Consider the following 22,506-nt stretch of genomic DNA (forward strand, 5'->3'; position numbering starts at 1 on the left):
TCACTTCCAAGTGAGCAGGCCTGGATGACTCACCTATCAATCCTTGGATGGACTGTCATTCACCAGAGACAAGGAGTTATCTTTATAAATTTTTTCTACAGTGTGCATTCTCTCCCTGCCTTCTAACTTCCCAGAGTGGATACTTTGCATTCAAATCTTTTGAGCCCATTTAAATTCTCCACACAGCTTGCCACACCTATCTTAGCTTTGTAGCATGAAACGTGGATTTGGTTTATAAAAACTGCTGGAACATAAAATAAGTCATTTTGCTTTAGTTTCAAATGCTTTCTCTTGCAAGATGGAGTTAATAACATTAAGAGCAATAACCATAATTCACATTTTGCAGTTTGTTTGTTTTTTTTTTTTTTTCTGTACCAAGGACTGCAATCAGTACTTCACATGCATTATCTCACTTAGTCCCCGACCAACCTAACAGGCTCTTCTTTGATGCAAATTACCTTATACACCTTGTAAGAAGGGGAATGGGGCTGGTATAAGGAGGCAGTTTTATTGATTCATAAGTTATTTTATAGTATATTTCTGTTTTGATATATTCTGGGGATGACAGACGATGAGATGGCTGGATGGCATCACTGACTCGATGGATGTGAGTCTGAGTGAACTCTGGGAGTTGGTGATGGACAGGGAGGCCTGGCGTGCTGCGATTCATGGGGTCGCAAGGAGTCAGACACTACTGAGCAACTGAACTAAACTGAACTGGGCACAATTTTATCATAGTTAAAAATAAATAGCTATGTAAGAGAATCTTAATACAAAAGCTGAAAATCTACTGCAGCACCTTTAATGCAACTAGAGTTTACATTAGTGGCTATGATTGATACTATGCTAATATGGAAGAAGCTATGGGTACAGATGAAGAAGCTGTGAAACTGTTTTTCCAAGTTTAAAACAATAGATTAATGAAGAAAGCTTAAGTGCTCGATCAGATTTTTCAATTTCGTTGAAAAAAGTCTGTCGTTGGAAGCATTTTGTTGTTGTTTAGCCACTAAAACGTTTAGTCACTTTTAGTAAGTCACTAAACTAAAACTTAGTATTTAGTCACTAAGACTCTTTTGTGACCCCATGGACTGCAGCTTACCAGGGTTTTCTGTCCACAGGATTTCCCAGGCAAGAATACTGGAGTGGGTTGCTAATTCCTTCTCCAGGGGATCTTCCTGACCCAGGGATCAAACCCCTGTCTCCTACATTGGCAGGCAGATTCTCTTATCACCAAGCCACCAAGTCCATTTAGAAGCAAATGACTCTCAATAACTACTTTTTGAAGGAAGAAGCATAAACCCCAGTATTTAAGGCTGAAAGATTGACTATGATGCTTGGAGAAAATATCATTAAATATTTAACCATGTTAGTATTTTTACTGGGGTTGTTTAAGCTTTTGTTAGTGCTTTCAATATAAGAACACATTTTTTTTTTTCCAAGTACATGCATGTGGTGTCATAATAAAAAGTTACCTCTTCTATTTTACCCATTTTGGTTTTGTAGAGGAGGGAAACTGAAGGTGAGTGGAGTTAAGTAATCTATCCACCTTCACATGGCTAGTAAATGGTGAATCCAAGATCGGATTTTATCTCTGTCAGTTCCAAGATCTGCTTTCTTCACCTCTATAATATGAGTGTAAAACTAAGTTAATTTCTTTTTTATGATTTTAACCATGCTTTATTATGCCCTCTCTTTGTGTCCCTCATAGTATATATGTATACTAGAGGAAGAACTGCTAAAATTCTATTATGCGTTATTGAATCAAGGCATAAATGTTACTTGTTAATTGATGTACTTATTATACATTTATTTTTCTAGACAGAAAATAGAATCTTATTTAATTTGTTAATTACATATTGAAAACACAGACTGAATAACTTTTCAAAGGTTAGCTATGTGAAGCATTTGTAAAAGAGTGTATATACTCAGGCACAGAACATATTTGTAGACAAGAAAATGCCACCATTGTCTGATCTGTGCTTTTGACTATCTGTAGGTTATATATTTGCCAATTCAGTTTTTTAAAAAAAAGAAGGATCAGTTTCACTCATATATTTAAATGTATGTGCACTAATATGTGCAAAAGTAAAAGTAAATAGAACGCCATTTAGAAAAGTATGTGTGTGTGTGTGTGTGTGTGTATTCAAATATTCAGTTCAATTAAGTTCAGTTCAGTCACTCAGTGGTGTCCGACTCTGCAACCCCATGGACTTCAGCATGCCAGGCTTCCCTGTCCATCACCAACTCCCAGAGCCTACTCAAACTCACGTCAGTTGTGTTGGTGATGCCATCCAACCATCTCATCCTCTGTTGTCTCCTTCTCCTCCCACCTTCAATCTTTCCCAGCATTAGGGTCTTTTACAGTGAGTCAGCTCTTCTCATCAGGTGGCCAAAACATTGAAGTATTTAAATATTACTTAGATATATCACTGTGAAAGAAGAATGGTGCCTCTCAGCATTCTGTAGTGAAATAAAGCTCATTGGTAATAATATGATAAACATTATAGATTATTATTACTATTATTAACATTCTAAGAAAAATCTTCAAGAGACTCTCCCTTTTGTTTATAATTATGCAATGATATAATATTTAGGCCAATTTTATGCCTTAAGGAAATGCAACAAATGCATTTTGTATTATTATTATTCAAGCTAGATTCAAATTTATAGATTATCTATGGATTCTTGTATACTATCCTAAAGCACTGAATTCTCTAGATAAAGCCTATTTATTCAAATGTTCTTAGGAGGGTACATTTTTATTTGCATAGTCACAACTCTTCTTTATGCCGTAAGTTTAATAAAATGGATCAGCTGAAAATGATTGCTGTAAGTTATAGTGCCTTGTTTGTCGAAGGAATCATTGCAATATGAGGGGAAAAGGGGGGTTTTGAATTGCATCAGTGCTGTTTGTGTTCAATTTATAAAATATATGAACTCTTTAACAAGAGTAGGAGAGACTAGAAATCTACTCTCTTATTCACCAAATGTCTAAAATTCAGCCCACTGGAAGAATAATAAGAAAGCAAGCATTGAAATGTGACATTAAAATAGTATGTTGTTCTAGCTGAGTACTCCAGACATGTCTTAAAGAAGAACAGCTTCTCTTGTGTATCTGCACATTAGTTTTGCCTTTCACATTAAGATTTATGTTTCATGGATTTGCTGTAAGATAAAAGAGAAAAGAAGTAGTTCTCACCATGGGAGTCTCTGCTACTTCTTTATCTTTTCCTTTTTCTTCCTTTCTCTTACTTTCAGGATATCTTTTTTCATATCAGAAGTCTTACTGAGTGAACTGAAGTATCAGCCTCTGTTATCATAGGCTTTTTCTTTTGTTCAGGATAAAATTCAGTGATAACTCCTGTGAGAAGTGATGGACAGGGAGGAGAACACACTGATGCTCTTAAAAGGAAACAAGAAATAGATGGTGAAACTCACCAAGTGTTTGAATCTCTGCCTTGCACCTCATCTTCTTAAAATATCATTTACAAATAGCATTACAAAGAATTTTTTTTTTGCCTTTTTGAAACAGAGCATTTTCTATATCATGCCAGATAAAAGTTTGAATATCTTCTGCTTTGAAACAGATATGCAAGTCAGCCAGGGTATGAGTTTATGAACCTTGATGAAGAATGCATACATGTAGAATGTATTTTCAAATAACTTTCTTTGGTTTGCAGGTACAATTCTGGTGGATAACATGCTGATCAAAGGGACTGCTGGAGGACCAGACCCAACCATAGAACTCTCTTTAAAGGACAACGTGGATTACTGGGTATTGTTGGATCCTGTCAAACAAATGCTTTTCCTGAACAGCACAGGCAGAGTTTTGGATAGAGACGTTAGTACATTGTTTTTTTTTCTTCTTTGCCCCTCTATTACAACTCTATTATAATTTAAATATTTGCATGTGTTTGTTAATATATCAAATTTTCATTGTATAATTTGAGTTTATTTTCAGTGTTCGTCAACAAAAATATTTTTTTTTAAACTCCTTGAAAGAAGAATAAGAAAAGAAGAAGGACCATCTGTCTGAGAGAACCATTGTTTGTCTCTTCTGAAATCTTGGAAGTTTATCAAATATCTGAATAAGGAGAGAGCATAGTGCTCAGAATAAATGGGTGGTAACCTTGGAAAAGTAGGATAAGCCCAGCCTAATTCATGGCAAAGTTTAAGAGCACAACTAGGTATTGGCTTGAGGACAGAAAGTTCCCTTGGATTGCCAACAAGAGGCTGCTCTTACAAGCAGTAAGTGTTGGTTGAGAGGTGAGTGGCAATGTGCTTACAAAGCTGACAAAAATTAAAAGAAGCTGAGCAGAAGTTTCCTGGCAATGTCTCAGCCCCGTAATTCTCAGGCATACCTAAGTATTTAGATATTAAGAGCATCTACATAACCAAAGTTAAGTGTCTTCTTTCTGAAAAAGTTGAAAAACTTGAATAGACTTAAGTAGCTCTCTAATGCAACTTTATTTTCACTCATTTGTATTCTAGTCTTGAGTGCCAAGAAAAGCATGTGTGAATATGTACATACGGGGGTGTCATAAGCAGTAATTGTACAGGACCTTGTGAAAACTCAAGAAGTACATCACATTGCCTACTCCCAAATTTCCATTCTATAAAATTCAAATGTCAGATACTCAACCTAATGAACCTGAATCATCTCCCTACAGTGTTTGGGATTTATGAGCCACTTCAAATATGATGAGGAGTATATGACTCCCTCATCTATTTCACATCTAAATTCAAACTCTTTAAGAACTTTGTGGTGAGGTGGGCAGTAATAAAACTCTCCCACCAGAATGGGTTGCCCTTGTACAGTGGGAGAGGCCCATAATTCAGTGACTGAGCAGTTGGGGCAGATGTGAAAGGAGGTGACAAGGGGAGAATAGGAATGGATCTGTTGTGTTCAACCTAGAGGGGAAAAGTCAGCTCTGATGCTGTTCTCATTTCTACCATTGCCCTCACTCATTGTGTCCTTTAATCATAGCAACATTCTTTGCACCCCACAAATCAGAGTTTTGCCTGGGTTGCTAAGACCGTCTAAAATGGAATAAGGACAGCTGTTATCTTAGAATTTATCTTGCCTTGTCTTGTCTTATAGTCAGTCTTGCTTTTATAAAAACAATTTGAATAATGGCACAAATTGGCAAGCTGCAAGAGTCTCCCCAAGCTGTGTTACTCACAGACACCCTTCTTTTTTATATCTGGTTTCAGGTGTATAACATTAGAGTTCAGCATCTGTTTACACCACAGGGTAGTCACCACCACAAGTCTAATTGTTATCCATCACCATACAATTGACTCCCTCTACTTAGTTTGCCCATTCCCACAATGCATCTTTTACTGGCTTTAATTAGGAATATTCATATCCAAGTCATATGAATTTTATAATGTAGCATGTTTGTAGAATTATAGAATATATTTGTCTAATTTAAGCCAATGTCATTTTGTATCTTGTCCCTTTTTTAAAATTTATTATTATTATTTTTTTAATTTACAATATTATATTGGTTTTGCCATACATCAACATGCATCCGCCACGGGTGTACACATGTTCCCCATCCTGAACCCCCCTCCCACCTCCCTCCCCATATCATCCCTCTGGGTCATCCCAGTGCACCAGCCCCAAGCTTCCTGTATTTTGCATCGAACCTGGACTGGCGACTCGTTTCTTATATGATATTATACATATTTTAATGCCATTCTCCCAAATCATCCCCCCCCCCCCCCCCCACAGAGTCCAAAAGACTGTTCTATACATCTGTGTCTCTTTTGCTGTCTTGCATACAGGGTTGTCGTTACCATCTTTCTAAATTTCATATATAGTTAGTATACTGTATTGGTGTTTTTCTTTCTGGCTTACTTCACTCTGTAAAATAGGCTCCAGTTTCATCCACCTCATTAGAACTGATTCAAATGTATTCTTTTTAATGGCTGAGTAATACTCCATTGTGTATATGTACCATAGCTTTCTTATCCATTCATCTGCTGATGGATATCAAGGTTGCTTCCACGTCCTGGCTATTATAAACAGTGCTGCGATGAACATTGGGGTACACATGTCTCTTTCAACTCTGGTTTCCTTGGTGTGTATGCCCAGCAGTGGGATTGCTAGGTCGTATGGCAGTTCTATTTCCAGTTTTTTAAGGAATCTCCACACTGTTCTCCATAGTGTCTGTACTAGTTTGCATTCCCACCAACAGTGTAAGAGGGTTCCCTTTTCTCCACATCCTCTCCAGCACTTATTGCTTGTAGACTTTTGGATTGCATTTGGCTTATTTACTGGTAAATTACTTTCTCTTTGGAATCACTCTGTTTGTTGTTTGTAGACCTTTTAATGATGCCCTTTCTGACCAGTGTGAGGTGGTACCTCATTGTAGTTTTGATTTGCCTTTCTCTAATAGTTAGTGATGATAAACATCTTTTTATGCCATCTATTGGCCATCTGCATGTCTTTTTGGAGAAATGTCTATGTAGGTCATCTGTCCATTTTCTCATTGAGCTGCTTGTATTTTGTTGTTGAGTTGTATGAACTGTTTGTATATTTTAGAAATTAAATTCTTATTAGTCATGTCATTCACAAATATTTTCTCCCAGGCTTTAGACTTTTTCCTTTTGTTTATGGTTTTTCTTGCTGTAAAGAAGCTTGCAAGTTTAACTAGGTCCCATTTATTTGTTTGCTTTTATTTCTGTTGCCTTGGGAGGCTGACCTAAAAAAAGAAAAATTGGTAAGATTTATGTCAGAGAATGTTTTGCCTGTGTTCTGTTCTAGGAGCTTTATAGTGTCATGTCTTAAGAATATATGTTGGGCAAAACTAATACAATATTGTAAAGTTTAAAAATAAAATAAAAAAAAAGAATATTTAAGTCTAAGCTGTTTTATCTTTGTGTATGGTGTAAGCGTGTATTCTAATTTCATTGATTTATATGTGACTTTTCAACTTTCCTAACATTGCTTGCTGAAGAGACTGCCTATCCCCATTGTATATTCTTCCCTTCTTTTCCAAAGATAATTATCCATAGGTGTGTGGGTTTGTTTCTGCTCTCTCTATTCTGTTCCATTGATCCATATGTCTGTTTTTGTGCCAATATCATGCTTTTTTTGATTACTATAGCTTTTTAGTATTGTCTGAAGTCTGTGAGGGTTATGACTTCTGCTTTGTTCCTTTTCCTATGAATTGCTTTGGGTCTTTCAGTGGTTTCATATTAATTTTAGGATTATTTATTTTTGTTCTGTGAAAAATGTCTTGGGTAATTCCATAGAGATCACATTAAATCTATGGATTGCTTTGGGTATTATGGCCATTTTAACTATATTAATTCTTCTACTCTAAGGGCATGAAACAATCCAAATATCTTGACATCTCTTCTTTTAGACTCAAAGTTGGTAGGTAGACAAAGAGCTTTGACGTCTATTCCCAGCCAATATGCATTTAACTACTAAGTTTTGTACTTTTATTTCCATAGTATGTTCTGCATTTGCCAACAGCATAACTCCAGTACAAGCCCTCTTAATTCTCATTTGACTTTGGAACCATGTCCTAGTAGTTCTCCTTACTATATTTCACAATTCAAATTGTTCCAGTTTTAGTGTCTCAAAGCAGAGTTCTGGCCTTTTCAGTAGATGAATTTTCATTGCAAACTGTTTTATTTCAGCCTTGACATTTCCTAAATTCTATCAATCTATTCCTTTTATTTAGAAACATATATTCTCAAATCCAGGAAAACTAACCTAACAACTGTTCTCTCAGCATGATCTTCCTGAGCCAAAAAGATCCACTGGAGAAGGAATAGGTTACCCACTCCGATATTCTTGGTCTTCCCTTGTGGTTCAGCTGGTAAAGAATCTGTCTGCAATAGGGAGACCTGGGTTGGACCCCAGGGTTGGGAAGATCCCCTGGAGAAGGGAAAGGCTATCCATTCTTGCCTGGAGAATTCCATGGACTGTATAGTCTATGGGGTCACCAATAGTCAAACATGACTGAAAAACTTTCACTTTTTCACTTTCAACATAATCTAATTTTTTTTTCATGCCTTCCCTGATACTGTTTTTGAGCTTATGCTTTGAAATGACCTTTATCTATTACCATCAGTTGGATGTTATCTACTACCAAGACATGTCTCAAAATGCTACCCTCTACATAAAAGTATTTCCTAATAGTAACACTGATATGTAATTTCTTATTGTAAACTCCAGAGCCTTTGAAACTCTGTCTCTCTTTTTCTTTTTTTTTGACCACATCATATGGCTCTCAGGATTTTAGTTCCCCTACCAGGGATTGAACTTGGACCACAGCAGTAAAAGCACTGAGTCCTAACCACTGGACTGACACGGAACTCCTTCAAAATTCTTTTTTAACTTACATTATTGCTTGCTTGCTAAGTTGCTTCAGTCGTGTCCGACTCTGTGCGACCCCATAGACGGCAGCCCAACAGCCTTCTCTGTCCCTGGGATTCTCCAGGCAACAGTTATCTATATTTGTCTCATATCAGTTTTATGGAATTTGCTTAATGTACAAGGACTATGTCATATTAATCTTAACGCATGTTGAACTTTGCATAAATAAGTACAATTAAATAAATGTAATGTCCTTAATAGTTGATTGTGAAAAACCTACAAGTTTCTGTATATTACATATATCTAATAATATTTTCAAATAGGTACTTTTTATTTTAGGCAACTTCTTTAAATATGCCATTAATTGTGAAAGTTTAATTTGTAAAGTACACTTTTAACTCTGGCCAGCCATTTATGTTAAGTTTTGCTTCATCATTTAAAAAACATTTCTATAGCACATTACATCTTTTTTCTTTTCACTATCTTCCAGTTTAATTTTTGAAGTAAATATTTTTTAAAAAATTTTGTAAAAAGTAGTATGTATGTGGGAAGAAAAATCATGGTAACATCCTTTCATTACAATGAGGAGTAAATAACTTTTGCCTTTGCTTTATGAAAAATAAAATCTATTCTTATTCAAGTTGGCTAAATACTTATTTTCCATTTAAATTATTAAATAATCCAAATATTGTTGTTTCTAGAAAAATCTCATTTCTCCTTAGACTAAATATGTATGCTATAATCAACACTGTTCACATCAATACATTATTTATAAATGCTTCACTTTGCATTTTGCAACTAATTGATTGTACAACAATTTTTTTCAAATTAAAAAATTTCTTATTCAAAAATTCTTCCTTTACATTTTACTCTCAACCTTACTTTGCAAAGATCATTTTCATCAACTGTTGGTACATATCATTCCTGAACTTTATCTGTGTATGTCAAAATATATTCACACATGTATATATATGGCTGGCGTGCACCTTCTCAGACTTCCTCTGCGGCTTGCCACATGGACACAGGACCCGGGACCTACTGGCAATGACAGCAAGCAGGCAGGAGGAATATTTGAGCCACTGCCATCTTCTTACCAGTTGTGCCAGCTCATCCTGAAGCCATCCAGAATGAACATTTTGAGGAGAAACAATGATGGATGAAACCCATTTCCATGGTAGCTGGCAGACACACTATGGGCTTTGAGCTCTTGTCTTCCCCACCCCTGCTCTGGTGAGACTTGGGGTCTGGGCTTCCAGATTCATCAACCAGTGCAACCCACAGAAGAGGGAAGTCTGAGATGGGTTTACCTGTCGTGACCCTAGTGAACTCTACTGATTCCCATGCCTCGCTAGCTTCAGTTTGTGCATCTCTCATTGTATTTGCCATTTCGCAGGACTGAACTTCTCCCCTGTATTCAGTTTGCCTTTGTAGGACTGAAGACATTTTGGAAAGATTAGCATGACCTTGACAATTAATCTCCCTCTTTCCAAGACCTTCTGCCCAGAAGCAGCAGTCCAGTCCTTCTCTTGCCAGTCCCTGCTGCACCCCTAAAGTGGACAGACCCCTGGGCCTGAGGCTCGGCCCACCTTGTGACTCTGTATCATTTCTGCCTGGAGACTTGTGCTGCCAAGTTCCACTTGACAGATCTCCTTGTGTGTCATTGTTGGCAGGATCAAATCTCTGTTCTCCATACTCCTCCTGGCCACTGTAATTTGAGTTGTTGACTCTCACTACAGAATTAATCCTTCATTAGGTCATTTGTTCTAGCCTAGCCCGTGCTTACTTCCTGTCCCCAGTGTTCCCTTGAAATCCGCACACCAGCTGAGCCATGACATATCCTACCTTCAGTCACCTCTATTGCAGGAAGTGGAGTTTGTCTAGACATCCTGGGTTGAGCAGGATATCCTCCAGTAACTACTGTTTAGGTCAAATTCAGGTGAGGTTAAACCAGAGTAAAATATCACCAGCTGGTTTCAGAGAGGAAGGGGCTGCCAGATGTCTCTTGTGAAGACTGCGCATTTATGATTATGTAAAAAACAAACAAACAAACAAAAAAAACATATATCCATAACATATGGATATACAAGTATACATTTAAAGTGGACCTGGGTTCAATCCCTGGATCCGAAAGATCCCCTGGAGAAGGCAATGACTATCCACTCCAGTATTCTGGCCTGGAGAATTCCATGAACTATGTAATCCATGGGTTCACAAAGAGTTGGACATGACTGAGTGCCTTTCACTTTCACACCATACTAAACAATTGTCTTTAAATTTGGAAAATGATTTGTATGTCTAGGGAAATATGATGGTAATCACTCTAAATAATTACCATCAAATAATTTATATACAACATTATTTTTTTCTGATTTGTTTCACGAATTAAGCAAATTAAGAGAATCAGAGAAGATAGAATTGCCATGACTTATTTTTGCCACCAGTTATTAAAAATAAACCAGAATTTTCCTAACATTCCTAAGTTTGTTGGAACCCCTTGACTCTCACTAATAGCCTTGGTGGAACTGTACTTGGTATTTTTATGACCATCTTATATAGAAGAATAGAATCTATTTCAATGTGAGATCACAATGAGTGTTATGTATTAGCCACCGGGAATTCTTGCCTTCATCATGATCCATTATGGTTGGAATTTATTGCAAGCCAAGTTCTATCTATGCTACTAACATTTGCATAGGGAACTAAAATTGTTAGTGACAAGAGTTCCAGGTGACCTGATTATATCTAATTTACGGGCACTTAGCAGGACTAAATGGGGACTCAGCACACTACATTTGATTCTCTACTTGCAAAGATTATGACCTTTCTGGTATGGAATGGTTTTATAGGTCTCTTTTGCAATGTTAAAAGATAAATAACTTTAGAACATAAATTGTCACCTGATTGTCTTCAAGAGGTGTGTCAGAGGGGCTAATAGTCACCTGATTGTCTTCAAGAGGTGTGTCAGAGGGGCTAATTGTCACCTGATTGTCTTCAAGAGGTGTGTCAGAGGGGCTGTTATTTACTTTACAATTGAGTTAGACAGGATTTTTCTTAAAAAGTCTATGAAGATAAATACTGTAAAATAATAATCCACTGTAAAAATGGAGATCATCTAATCCAAATTCTTTCCAGAAAATTTCTCAGATCTAGTCTTTTAAGTTATGTTTTAGCCTCAAATGTGCTGATTTTCAGTGATGTGGCTTTACTTTTTGGATAGTTCATTCTTTTCTGTCCCACTTTGGATTATTAGAAAATCTCTGCTTACATTGAAAACATATGCTTTGTAATACTTTTAATTTATTAATCTTATTTCTGCCCACTGAGACTACAATGAATAAACTAATTGATCTTTTCATAACAACCATTCAGATGTATGATTAATCTTGTGATTTTTAATTTAGACATTTTGAGTTTTATCACACATTCTCAGTGTAACTAGACTTCACATCCTATTTGTCCTTGAATTGGTGCTTATTGTAATCCACCTATTCCTTCATCTATTATTAATGCATATGAAGTAATTTGTATTATTATTCAACATTGTATTATTTAGTGTTGGCATGTAAACTCTTCTTTTACTCATCCAAATTTTATAATTATATTTTCATATTAATGTTTGTAGCCATTTATTATTATATTTGGGCAATAAGTTTTGTTTCTAATACAAATAAGGTGATTTTAATTAATTATTATAAACATTTATGGTTTTGAAACTTATTATTGACTCATTAAAATGATTTTGAACCTTGTTTTGTATCATTAAATGTGCTATGTATCTTTCTGGGCTTGTGGTATTCATGGTATTCACAGATTTTTATACACATGACTTTAATACCTTTGTATATGTTAGTTATTTAAAGTGAATTGGAAGGATTTCCCTGGTGGTCAGAGGTTAAGCTCTGCACTTCCAGTGCAGGGGGCATGTATTCCATCTCCAGTTGGGAAACTCATATCTCATATGATGTGTGGTACAGCCAAAAAAAAATTTTTTTAAGTGAATTAGAGAAGACATTAGATTAGAACTCAAAGCTGTGTGGCACTTTATTAGAGACCTTCCTCCATATAATGATGCTTCTAGTTACTCTTTCTAGATGCAATTATTCAACCAGGTATAATACAATTCAACTGCCTTTCTCTTTATTGGCCATAAATATACCTTGATATTAAACAATGTTTTTTTTCAGGTTAGGCATGTTTCTACAATGTTCTTCTCATTAGAAATGTGACATTCTTAATTCTGGTAATTATTGTCCTATATCTTTCTGTGCATGCATGCTAAGTTGATTCAGTCCCGCTCTTTGCGATCCCATGGACTGTAGCCCACCAGGCTCCTCTCTCCATTGTTCTCTTGGTAAACATACTGGAATGGGTTGCCATGCCCTTTTCCAGGGGATCTTCCCGACCCAGGGTCGAACTCGCCTCTCTAAGTCTCCTGCCTTGGCAGATGGTTCTTTACCACTAGTGCCGCCTAGGAAGCCTGCTATATCTTTAAATTGGTTTTAATCCAAATATTTAACATTTTGTTTTATAATTCAGGATGATCTGTTTGTATTTTGTAGATTCTTTTTTTTTTTACACTTTTGGAAATTTAGCTTTTTATAAGTAAAAGCTAGTTTGCATGTTAAGTGTTACTATGTTCCTAGCACTGGATAAGTTCGTATAATACTTACTGATAATTATTATGATAAGTCTGTCATATCAGCATTTATTGTTATCTTCATTTTTAGAGATGAACAGACTGAGCACAGAGAGACTTTGCATCTAGATCATATAATTCATACGTTATGGGAGCACGGCTACAAGCCAAGTGGTACAGCTCCGACAGTACTCAGCCACGTGTTCTAGGCACCGGGCTAGTTACTGTGTAGAGAGATCAAGTCATGGCCAAACTAGCATCCCCAGCTTTATGAAACTTCCAGTGCAGTAAAGAGAAAAACACTACAACAAATATATAAAATGTATAATATGCCATGCGGTGCATGAAAAAAGCAGTAAAAACAGTAAATAGAGGGGAAGTTGAGAGGAAAGAGCAGATTGGAGGCATGGCATTCTAAACAAGGTGGTCAGAATAGATCACACTAATAAAATTACATGCAAAGATAATTTTATAAACTCTGAAAAGATTTTAAAAATGACAAAGAAATATTTTGTGTCATTACTTTGCATATCTAGAGTCAGAGATGCAGGTGCGTATCATACTCCTGCAAGCCCTTTGTCAGCACCTGAGTAATAAGTGCCTCCTTGGTGAAAATTCTCCCTTTGTAGAACTGTATCATAAAATTATTAGACAAATTAGCACCTACTTATGTATAAAATGTTTATTGAAATATTGCTTAAAATGACAAAAACTAACAACAGTAAACATATCATTATAAGTTTTTACTTAGACCAAGTGAGCTATAGATTTATAATGGAATACATACTATAGATTCATAGTAGTATACATCAAACTGCTATAGTAAATCTATATTTGCAAGCATGAACATGGGATGATAATCTTGTGTGTGTGTGTGTATAAGACAAATTACTTTTGCAGAGAAGAAAAGATTAAAAATAAACTTTAACTGTATAGATTTAATAAATTTGGGTTGTGAATGGATTCTCTTCTTTTGGTTATCTATATATTGGTTTATATCAGATATGAACATTAAATATTTTAGAAAAATATAAATGCAAATTTTATTATCTCTCTACCCTATGTATATTATCATTTATACATTACTTTTATAAATTAGAAGCTTATGTCATTGCTTCTTTGACTTTTTTAAAGGCCAAAATTTGTGGCATCCCAGCAAATCTCAGCCATCACTTTTGTGACTGTGTTCATTGCTAGTCCTGTAATTGTGAACAGAATGCTACCTGAGATCCTATTTTTTTTAATTGAACAATGAAGTAATCATGATTGTCTTCTCATCCATAAAATCATATAAAATTGATCAATTTTTATAGATTAATATAATTTAAAAGTAAATAAGTATAGAATATTTTATTAAATAAGTACTTTGACAATAATGAGAGACTTCAGTTTCAATTGTTTTTTTAAAAGATGCAATTTCTGTGTTGCAGCCTCCAATGAACATACACTCTCTTGTGGTGCAAGTTCAGTGCATCAACAAAAAAGTGGGCACTGTTATCTACCATGAAGTTCGAATTGTGGTGAGAGACAGAAATGACAACTCACCCACATTCAAGCATGAAAGCTACTATGCCACAGTAAATGAGGTCAGTTTCTTTCCACCTTTCTCTGTTTCCTTTTTATCAATATGTGTAACTGACTGCATATTATAAGTATTTTGAAATCATCCCTCTGTAGTAATAAAATAATAAACTGTTTAGAAATACCAACAGAACATTTCAAAAATAGTGCTTTAGAAGAATAAGGTCTGAGTGACTTCTAATATGGTTTTAGGAATTCACTTTGCTACAGAAAAAAAGAATTATTTATAATAATGACCAAAATATTGATATTTGTATCATCTTGGACAATTTAATGTCTGAATCTATATACATACATGGTTGCTAAGGTTTATCAGCAGCTATTCTTATTGTCAGACATGACTGAGCGACTTCACTTTCACTTTTCACTTTCATGCATTGGAGAAGGAAATGGCAACCCACTCTGGTGTTCTTGCCTGGAGAATCCCAGGGACGGGGGAGGCTGGTGGGCTGCCATCTATGGGGTCGCACAGAGTTGTACATGACTAAAGTGACTTAGCAGCAGTATTCTTATTGTAAAATGAGACAGACTAATTTTTTTATTTTGTATCTCTGAGGTGGTAGCTGTAATTAAGTACTAGAAGAAAATACATATTTAAGATTTTATTAATTTAAAGTTATTTCCTCAATTTTGAAATCAAGTTTTGGCACATTAAAAATAATTAAATATAATTAAAAACTAAATTTATTATAAAAATGCTCATCAAATTATCTAAAAAATATTTAAAAAGTAGTATTACTGATTTTATTGTGCTGTGCTAAGTCATATCAGTTGTGTCTGACTTTTTTCGACCCTATATACTGTTGCCCACCAACTTCTTATGTCCATGGGATTCTCCAGGCAAGAATACTGGAATGGGTTGCTGTGCCCTTCTCCAGGTATCTTCCCAACTCTGGGATCGGATCCACATCTCTTATGTCTCTTGCATTGGCAAGCAGGTTCTTCACCACTAGAACATGCTTTTTTTGTTGTTTGTTGTTTACTTTTGTTTTCCTTTTGAGCCAAAATCCACAAGCCAAGAATCCTTTTAATCTTACTATTTTTAATGGTGACTATTATATTAATTTGGGGGCATTCCATTAAATTATAAAATGTTTCTAAAGTATCTCTAATATCTATTATATGTAATGTAGACACAAAAAATGAACCACATTTTTAATAGCCTCTAATTTAGCAAATCATATTCCTTCTATGATGTCTATTTTTTAATCTTAAAAATACATATCTACTTTATAAGAGGAAATCAGTACACTTTGAGCATTAAAACAGCATTGCGCCTATAACTTCTACATTATTTTTGAAATTATTTAAAATGTGTCTTATTTATTTCAACATTCTTCTGTTCATTACAATTTAAAGAAATTATATTTCTCATAATCTGAGAATTTCTAGATTTTATTGCATTAAAAAATAAGCTTTAAAGTTTAACAGGGAAAGCTACTTATCAGTCAATGCTCAACCTTTTTGAGCTACCTTTTACTTAACAGATTTCTGCTAAAACAGACAAATGCTAATTAATGTAATTAATCATGTTATATAATAATTATTTAGCATTTTATTTTAGCATCTAAACTATACTTTCTGAATGAGTTTTTACTTTGTTCGATTGCTAGTTTTATTTGAATATAAAGTGAAAGATAAATTATCTTAGGCAACAGGCCTAATTTTAAAATCCAGTCTTGTACCATGTTTAACTGTTCTTGGATACATGTCTTTATTTTCTAAAACAAAATTTATAAAGTTCAATTTACATTCAAAGTATTCTATATAATTTGACTACTTCTACCCCCACTCCAATTTTTTTCAGCACTTTGCTAAAAACTAACTTTTCCAATACTATTTTAATTGTGTCATTCTTCTGTTAAAAAATTAGATAATTTCTCATTATTATCAAGATAAAGATCATCTGTCTCCACCAGCTGACTTTCAAAGCCTTCTATTATCTGATCTTTTGTCAATGTATTCTTAAGTTCAGTTTCTCTCTGATAATACACATTCTGTTCAGATTAACTTCCTCATATCTTACAAATATACTCATTTATTTGGCTTTACTCACACTCTTCAATTTACTTAGAAGGGAATCCTCCATACATTGCAAGTCTCCAAGTTTTATTCATTTTTTAAAGTTCATCTCATGACCCATTTCCATTTCCTGTTTCTATACTCATCCTGAGCTATACACAGTCATTGATTTTCAGTTTCTCCAAACTCTAAACTCCTATGTCATCTGGTTAAATGCAATTAGAATGATACAATTTGTAGAAACATTAAACATTTTATCTTAAATATTATTTTGGAGAGGTAAGATTTCAATACAAAACTGCCTAATTATGTTTTTCTCCCAATGTGTTTCCCAAAACCAATTGAGACAATCCTATCACACTGATACTATGGTCAGATTTTCTACCGTTTTTGTGGAACATGTGGAATTGATATTTTCCTTCATTGATTTTGTTTGTACTCTCTCATATCAATTTTCTTGTAAAGAATACAAAGTTTATTTAAACACCAAAGCATAATTATAAGAAAAAATGAAATTTAGCTATTTTTCTCATCCTATTTTTGAATAATTTTTAGTTTAATTGTCTTGAATGAGTTTATCTATGTATCTTTATCTATATATTTATCTCTCCATCAGGGCAAATATATTGCAATTTTATATATACACATATATATTTATATGTATGTGTGTATATGGGTGCTTATATATATACTGCAACTACAGTGCTACCTCTAAAATAAAATTAAATAAAATGTATTTCACTCTGTGAAAGGCTGCAAGATATTTTCCATGCTGTTTCTTCTTTCAGTACAAAACATACAGTTAAGGTAGTTATGACTAGAATGATCTAAATGTTTTCCTAAAAATAAAAATAAAGCCATTTGAGGTTTAAGACTATTGGTGCCAAAATATTTTACGCTTCATTACAGTCCAAATGACAGTTATAAAGTCATCATCACAGATTTATAAAAGTGTCTTTAAGTCCTGATTAGTCACTCTCCTTATTCACTGTGAGGAAATTGAGACCTGGAACAGCACATGAATTGCCTACAAAAGTTTAAAATTCTATTTTTGTGAGACAGAAGATATTGAAAGTTTTTTTTCTCTCTCTCTGGGTCATTGGAAGCTCTCAATTAATTTTGGACAATTGTATCATTAAGTAATTAGTCTGGCTGGTTTGAAGAACAAGTTGTACAGTCTAATTGTTGCTGATCATTCTTAAGTAATTTCTGGAAGATAAATATTTTCTGGCAGTGATGTCTTTGATAACACATGCATCCCATTTCAAAACATTCCTTTTGACATAATAGAAAGTAAACAAGGACAAATCAAGGCAAACATGTTTTCTTATGCTTGTGGAGAATTAATCTCAGGGTAAAGGAAAGGTTATATTTGTCCTGGTCTTTAATGATCTCTTTACAGACAGGGCAATATTTTTAGTCAATATTAATTTGTTCTTTTTATCACCTTGACTATCACCCTAAATATACTTTGCATCTGTGACCTGCTGTGATTTATTGCAGATAATTTGTTGGCACTTTCTGGAAGAATATTTTCTTGCATTTCTCTTGACAGGTAGATGGTATACAGTTAAAAAAGAAAGAAAGAGAAAAGAAAGGAGAAAGGAAGAAAGGACGCATGCATTATGTAGCACTCTAGTATTTACTGTTGAAAAAATCTGCATATAAGTGGACCCATACCATTCAAACCCATGTTGTTCACGGATCAACTGTATATATAAAGCTTCTGAACTGTATTTCTTTAAGTGTCTAGGAACTCAGAGAAATACAGTTCAGATATAATCGAAAGGTTGGACTCAAGGAATTTGCCAGTGTTCAACTTTTTTTGACCTAGAAAAATAGCAATTTATATTCTATAAATAAAAAACTGTTTTAAGTAAAAATTCATGCTGCTGTATTATTGCAGTGTTTATATTGTGGTCTTATACTAGTCAAAAATGCACACTTCATGTCTATTACCAGTACTATTGTTTCTTGATGGTGTTTTGAATTTATTTAGTGAACTGTTTCTATCAGTTTTTGCTTAAATTAGTAGTCCAGTACTCTTTCCAGCACTCTTGCCTGGAAAATCCCATGGACAGAGGAGCCTGGTAAGCTGCAGTCCATGGGCTCGCGAAGAATCGGACATGACTGAGCGACTTCACTTTCACTCTTCACTTCATGCGTTGGAGAAGGAAATGGCAACCCACTCCAGTGTTCTTGCCTGGAGAATCCCAGGGGTGGGAAAGCCTCGTGGGCTGACATCTATGGGGTCACACAGAATTGGACACGACTGAAGTGACTTAGCAGCAGCAGCAGCAGTATTTCTGGATTGTCACTAAATTAACTATAAGGAGTTCTGCACAATAAGCTTAAATTAAGAAAGGACAGAATAGAAGGACATGAAACTGAAGAACACACTTCAGGTCAGATCCTGAAAGGCACCATCATGCCTATTCAGTTCTGCAATGAAAAAGAAAAAAAACATGATGTGGATAGCTAATTTGTAAGATTATTGACCATGAGTTAGCAAAAATAAAATTTTCCTCCTAACAAGATATTTAAATATATATTATTATGTGTAATTAAAAGATAACACATAAAATGTATAAGGAAATTGCACATCTTCTCTCTTTTCTTACTTAACATTCTTCAATATGTTTCTGTAATATTGCTTTCGGATTCTTGTCATCCTATATACAGAGGCAGTACTACATGGCTGTTTGACGAGGTTTAGATTCTCATAATCTCTACTATTTCCAGTCATACAAAATATAAATCCTCTTTTTCTGATTGAGGTAGACTAGGTACTTGGGACTAATTATTCTCTTGAAGATAACTAGAAGAGACAAGGAGATATAAATAAAGAATAAAAGAGACAAATTAATAAATAAGAGGAAAATAAATCAATAAATATATCTATAAATCAATCAATAAATATGTCTACAAAAAGGCGTTAAAGAACTAACAAGGAAAGATAAAAAATAAAAATTTGAATATATAAATAGAGAATAAAAGGAACTTTTCACAATGATGAGGGTTCAATCTGCCAGACAGTTGTAGCCATTGTGAATGCAATTTCACTTAATAACATGGCCTCAGCAATAACCAAGTGGATATTGAAAGAATTAAAGGAGAAAAGAAAAATCTATCATCATAGAGATAATTTAAAAACACATTTAAAGCCTGTGGTAGGTAGAATATTAGTCACTCAAAGACGTCCATATCCTAATCTCAGGCAAAAGAACTTTACAGATATGGTTAAGGTTATGGATGCTAATCAGTAGATTATGCTGGATTATCCTGGTGGGCCTAATCTAATCACACAAGCTCTTAAAAGGAGATAAATTTCTGTGACTGGAGTGTCGAAGGAAGAGGAAGTAGTGAAAAATATGAAACAGAAAGGAGAGTTGAGATCAAAGAGAATCAAAGAGTAAGAAGAAATTAAGCCACCTTTGCTGGTTTGAATGATGAATGAAGCCCTCCAATAAGAAAGAGCTGAGAATTGAACTTATTCCCAGAGTCTCCAGAAAAGAACCCAGCCCTACCAATACTTTGATTTTAACTTGGTGAAACCTGCCTTCCACTTCTAACTTACCTGTGAAATAACAAATGAATACTAATTTAAGCTACTAAATTTACATTAATTTATTTTGGTAGCAATAGGTAATTAATGTAAAACCACTCCCAGTAATTCACAAAATAGATAAGGGAAAAATAGCAGTAAGAAAATATGCTTGAGCTATGGTATTAGCACCATTGACCTGGTAAGTTCTTATGGAAGGAAAACTATGTCTAACAACTGCATAATTAATTCTTTCCAGTCACATGAAGCATTTGCAAGAATTTACCAAATGTTAAGGTATAAAGGAAGTGTCAACATATTCCAAATGACTGAAATTACACAGAGTATGTTTTCTAATCACAATGCAATTCAGCTTGCAATCAATAAAAACAGAATTAAATTAGAAACTTCACACTTATTCTGAAAATAACATATAAAACTCTCATTATTCCTAACTAGTATTATTGCGTATATAGAAATGCAACAGTATTTACATGTAGATTATTATAATTAATAAATGAGCTTAGCAAATTTGAAGACAAAGTCAATATTAATTTTTTTAAATAAAACTGTAACAAACAAGAAGCAAATTGTAACAAGTCATTTCCTGATCATAGCACCTTCAATATGGAGGTTTCAATTATATTAGTTTACTCTAAATTAAATTAAACTTTTAATTGAAAGGAAGTACAATTCCACATCTTGGTAAAGATACAGAGTAAATACAACTTCTATACACTGTTGGTAGAGGAGTAAATTGGAACAATTACTTTGGAGATTTGCTTGTAGTTTCTACAAAAGATAAAGAAAAAGAGATCTTATGACTCAACAATTCTGCTCTTGTGGTATGTATGTTCACCAAGTAACATGTACAAGAATATTCACTGACAGTATTTCCATAATAGTCAAAACTGAGACAACTCAAATGTCCAACTATGTTAGAGCCGGCTTACCATTTTTAATTGCATTTATCTTGAAAAAATAAAAATTTCTCTGTGTTTCAGTTTCCTCATGTGAAAACTAGAAATGAAAATACTAGGACACCACCTCATGGGGTTTCGTGAATATTGTAATAAATCTTAAAGTAGAAAAGAAAAAAAAAGCCCACGGATTTTAGTATACAGATGTTACTTGTATGTTGTTGCTTAGTCACTAAATCATGTCTGACACTTTGTTTTGCTGTGGACTATAGCCCAGTACTGGACTGGGTTGCCATTTCCTTCTCCAGGGTGTTACTTGTATATTTTGTAAATAATTTTAAAATACAATCTTAAATGAGTTATCTTTATATCATTTATTTAAACCTGATATTATATTTATGTGTATTTATGTGTGTGTATAATATCAGGCTTAAATAAGTGATATAAAGATTTAAAGTGTGCATATTTATGTGTGGTGGTGGTGGTTTAGTCTCTAAGCTATGTCTGACTCTTTGTAACCCCACGGACTGTAGCCTGCCAGGCTCCTCTGTCCATGGGACTTTCCAGGTAAGAATACTAGAATGGGTTGCCATTTCCTTCTCCAGGGGATCTTCTTGATCAGGGATCAAACCTGCATCTCCTTCATTGTGGGGTGGATTCTTTACTGACCGAGTCACCAGAACACTCATATGTGTATGTGTGTATGCGTGTGGGTGTGTGTTTGAATTAAATTTGACAAGAAGCTTATACATGATAAAGTGTTTTAAGGAAGGACTAAAAGTTTTCCAGATTATTGTGACAAATTATATAGGCTGACAAAATAGTGATAACAGAAAAAGAAGCCCAGATTTAAAAAAAAAAAAAACTTGGTAAATATGAGCTATGTGAATTACAGCACATTTTACATAACCCTAGGGGGAAGTTACTGCCAAATTCAGACTGAAATTGAAGAAAGTAGGGAAAACCACTAGACCATTCAGATATGACCTAAATCAAATCCCTTATGATTATACAGTAGAAGTGAGAAATGCATTTAAGGGACTAGATCTGATAGATAGAGTGCCTAATGAACTATAGACGGAGGTTCGTGACATTGTGCAGGAGACAGGGATCAAGACCTTCCCCATGGAAAAGAAATGCAAAAAAGCAAAATGGCTGTCTGAGGAGGCCTTACAAATAGCTGTGAAAAGAAGAGAAGTGAAAAGCAAAGGAGAAAAGGAAAGATATAAGCATTTGAATGCAGAGTTCCAAAGAATAGCAAGAAGAGATAAGAAAGCCTTCCTCAGTGATCAATGCAAAGAAATAGAGGAAAACAACAGAATGGGAAAGACTAGAGATGTCTTCAAGAAAATTAGAGATACCAAGGGAACATTTCATGCAAAGATGGGCTCGATAAAGGACAGAAATGGTATGGACCTAACAGAAGCAGAAGATATTACGAAGAGGTGGCAAGAATACACAGAAC

General features: G+C 34.5%; 1 protein-coding gene across 3 annotated transcripts in view; it reads left to right on the forward strand.

The window, feature by feature from the left end:
* Window positions 1-22,506, forward strand: part of PCDH15 (protocadherin-related 15) — a 1,053,047-nt gene that overhangs the window by 497,748 nt on the left and 532,793 nt on the right. For all 3 annotated transcript variants that reach the window (XM_010856569.1, XM_010856570.1, XM_010856571.1), the window contains exons 4-5: window positions 3,681-3,841; window positions 14,405-14,560. In XM_010856569.1, the coding sequence (XP_010854871.1) occupies window positions 3,681-3,841; window positions 14,405-14,560 (317 nt within the window). The remainder of the gene's footprint in view (window positions 1-3,680; window positions 3,842-14,404; window positions 14,561-22,506) is intronic.

Source organism: Bison bison, unplaced genomic scaffold, assembly GCF_000754665.1.
Source record: "Bison bison bison isolate TAMUID 2011002044 unplaced genomic scaffold, Bison_UMD1.0 scf7180017864372, whole genome shotgun sequence".
NCBI lineage: Eukaryota > Metazoa > Chordata > Mammalia > Artiodactyla > Bovidae > Bison > Bison bison.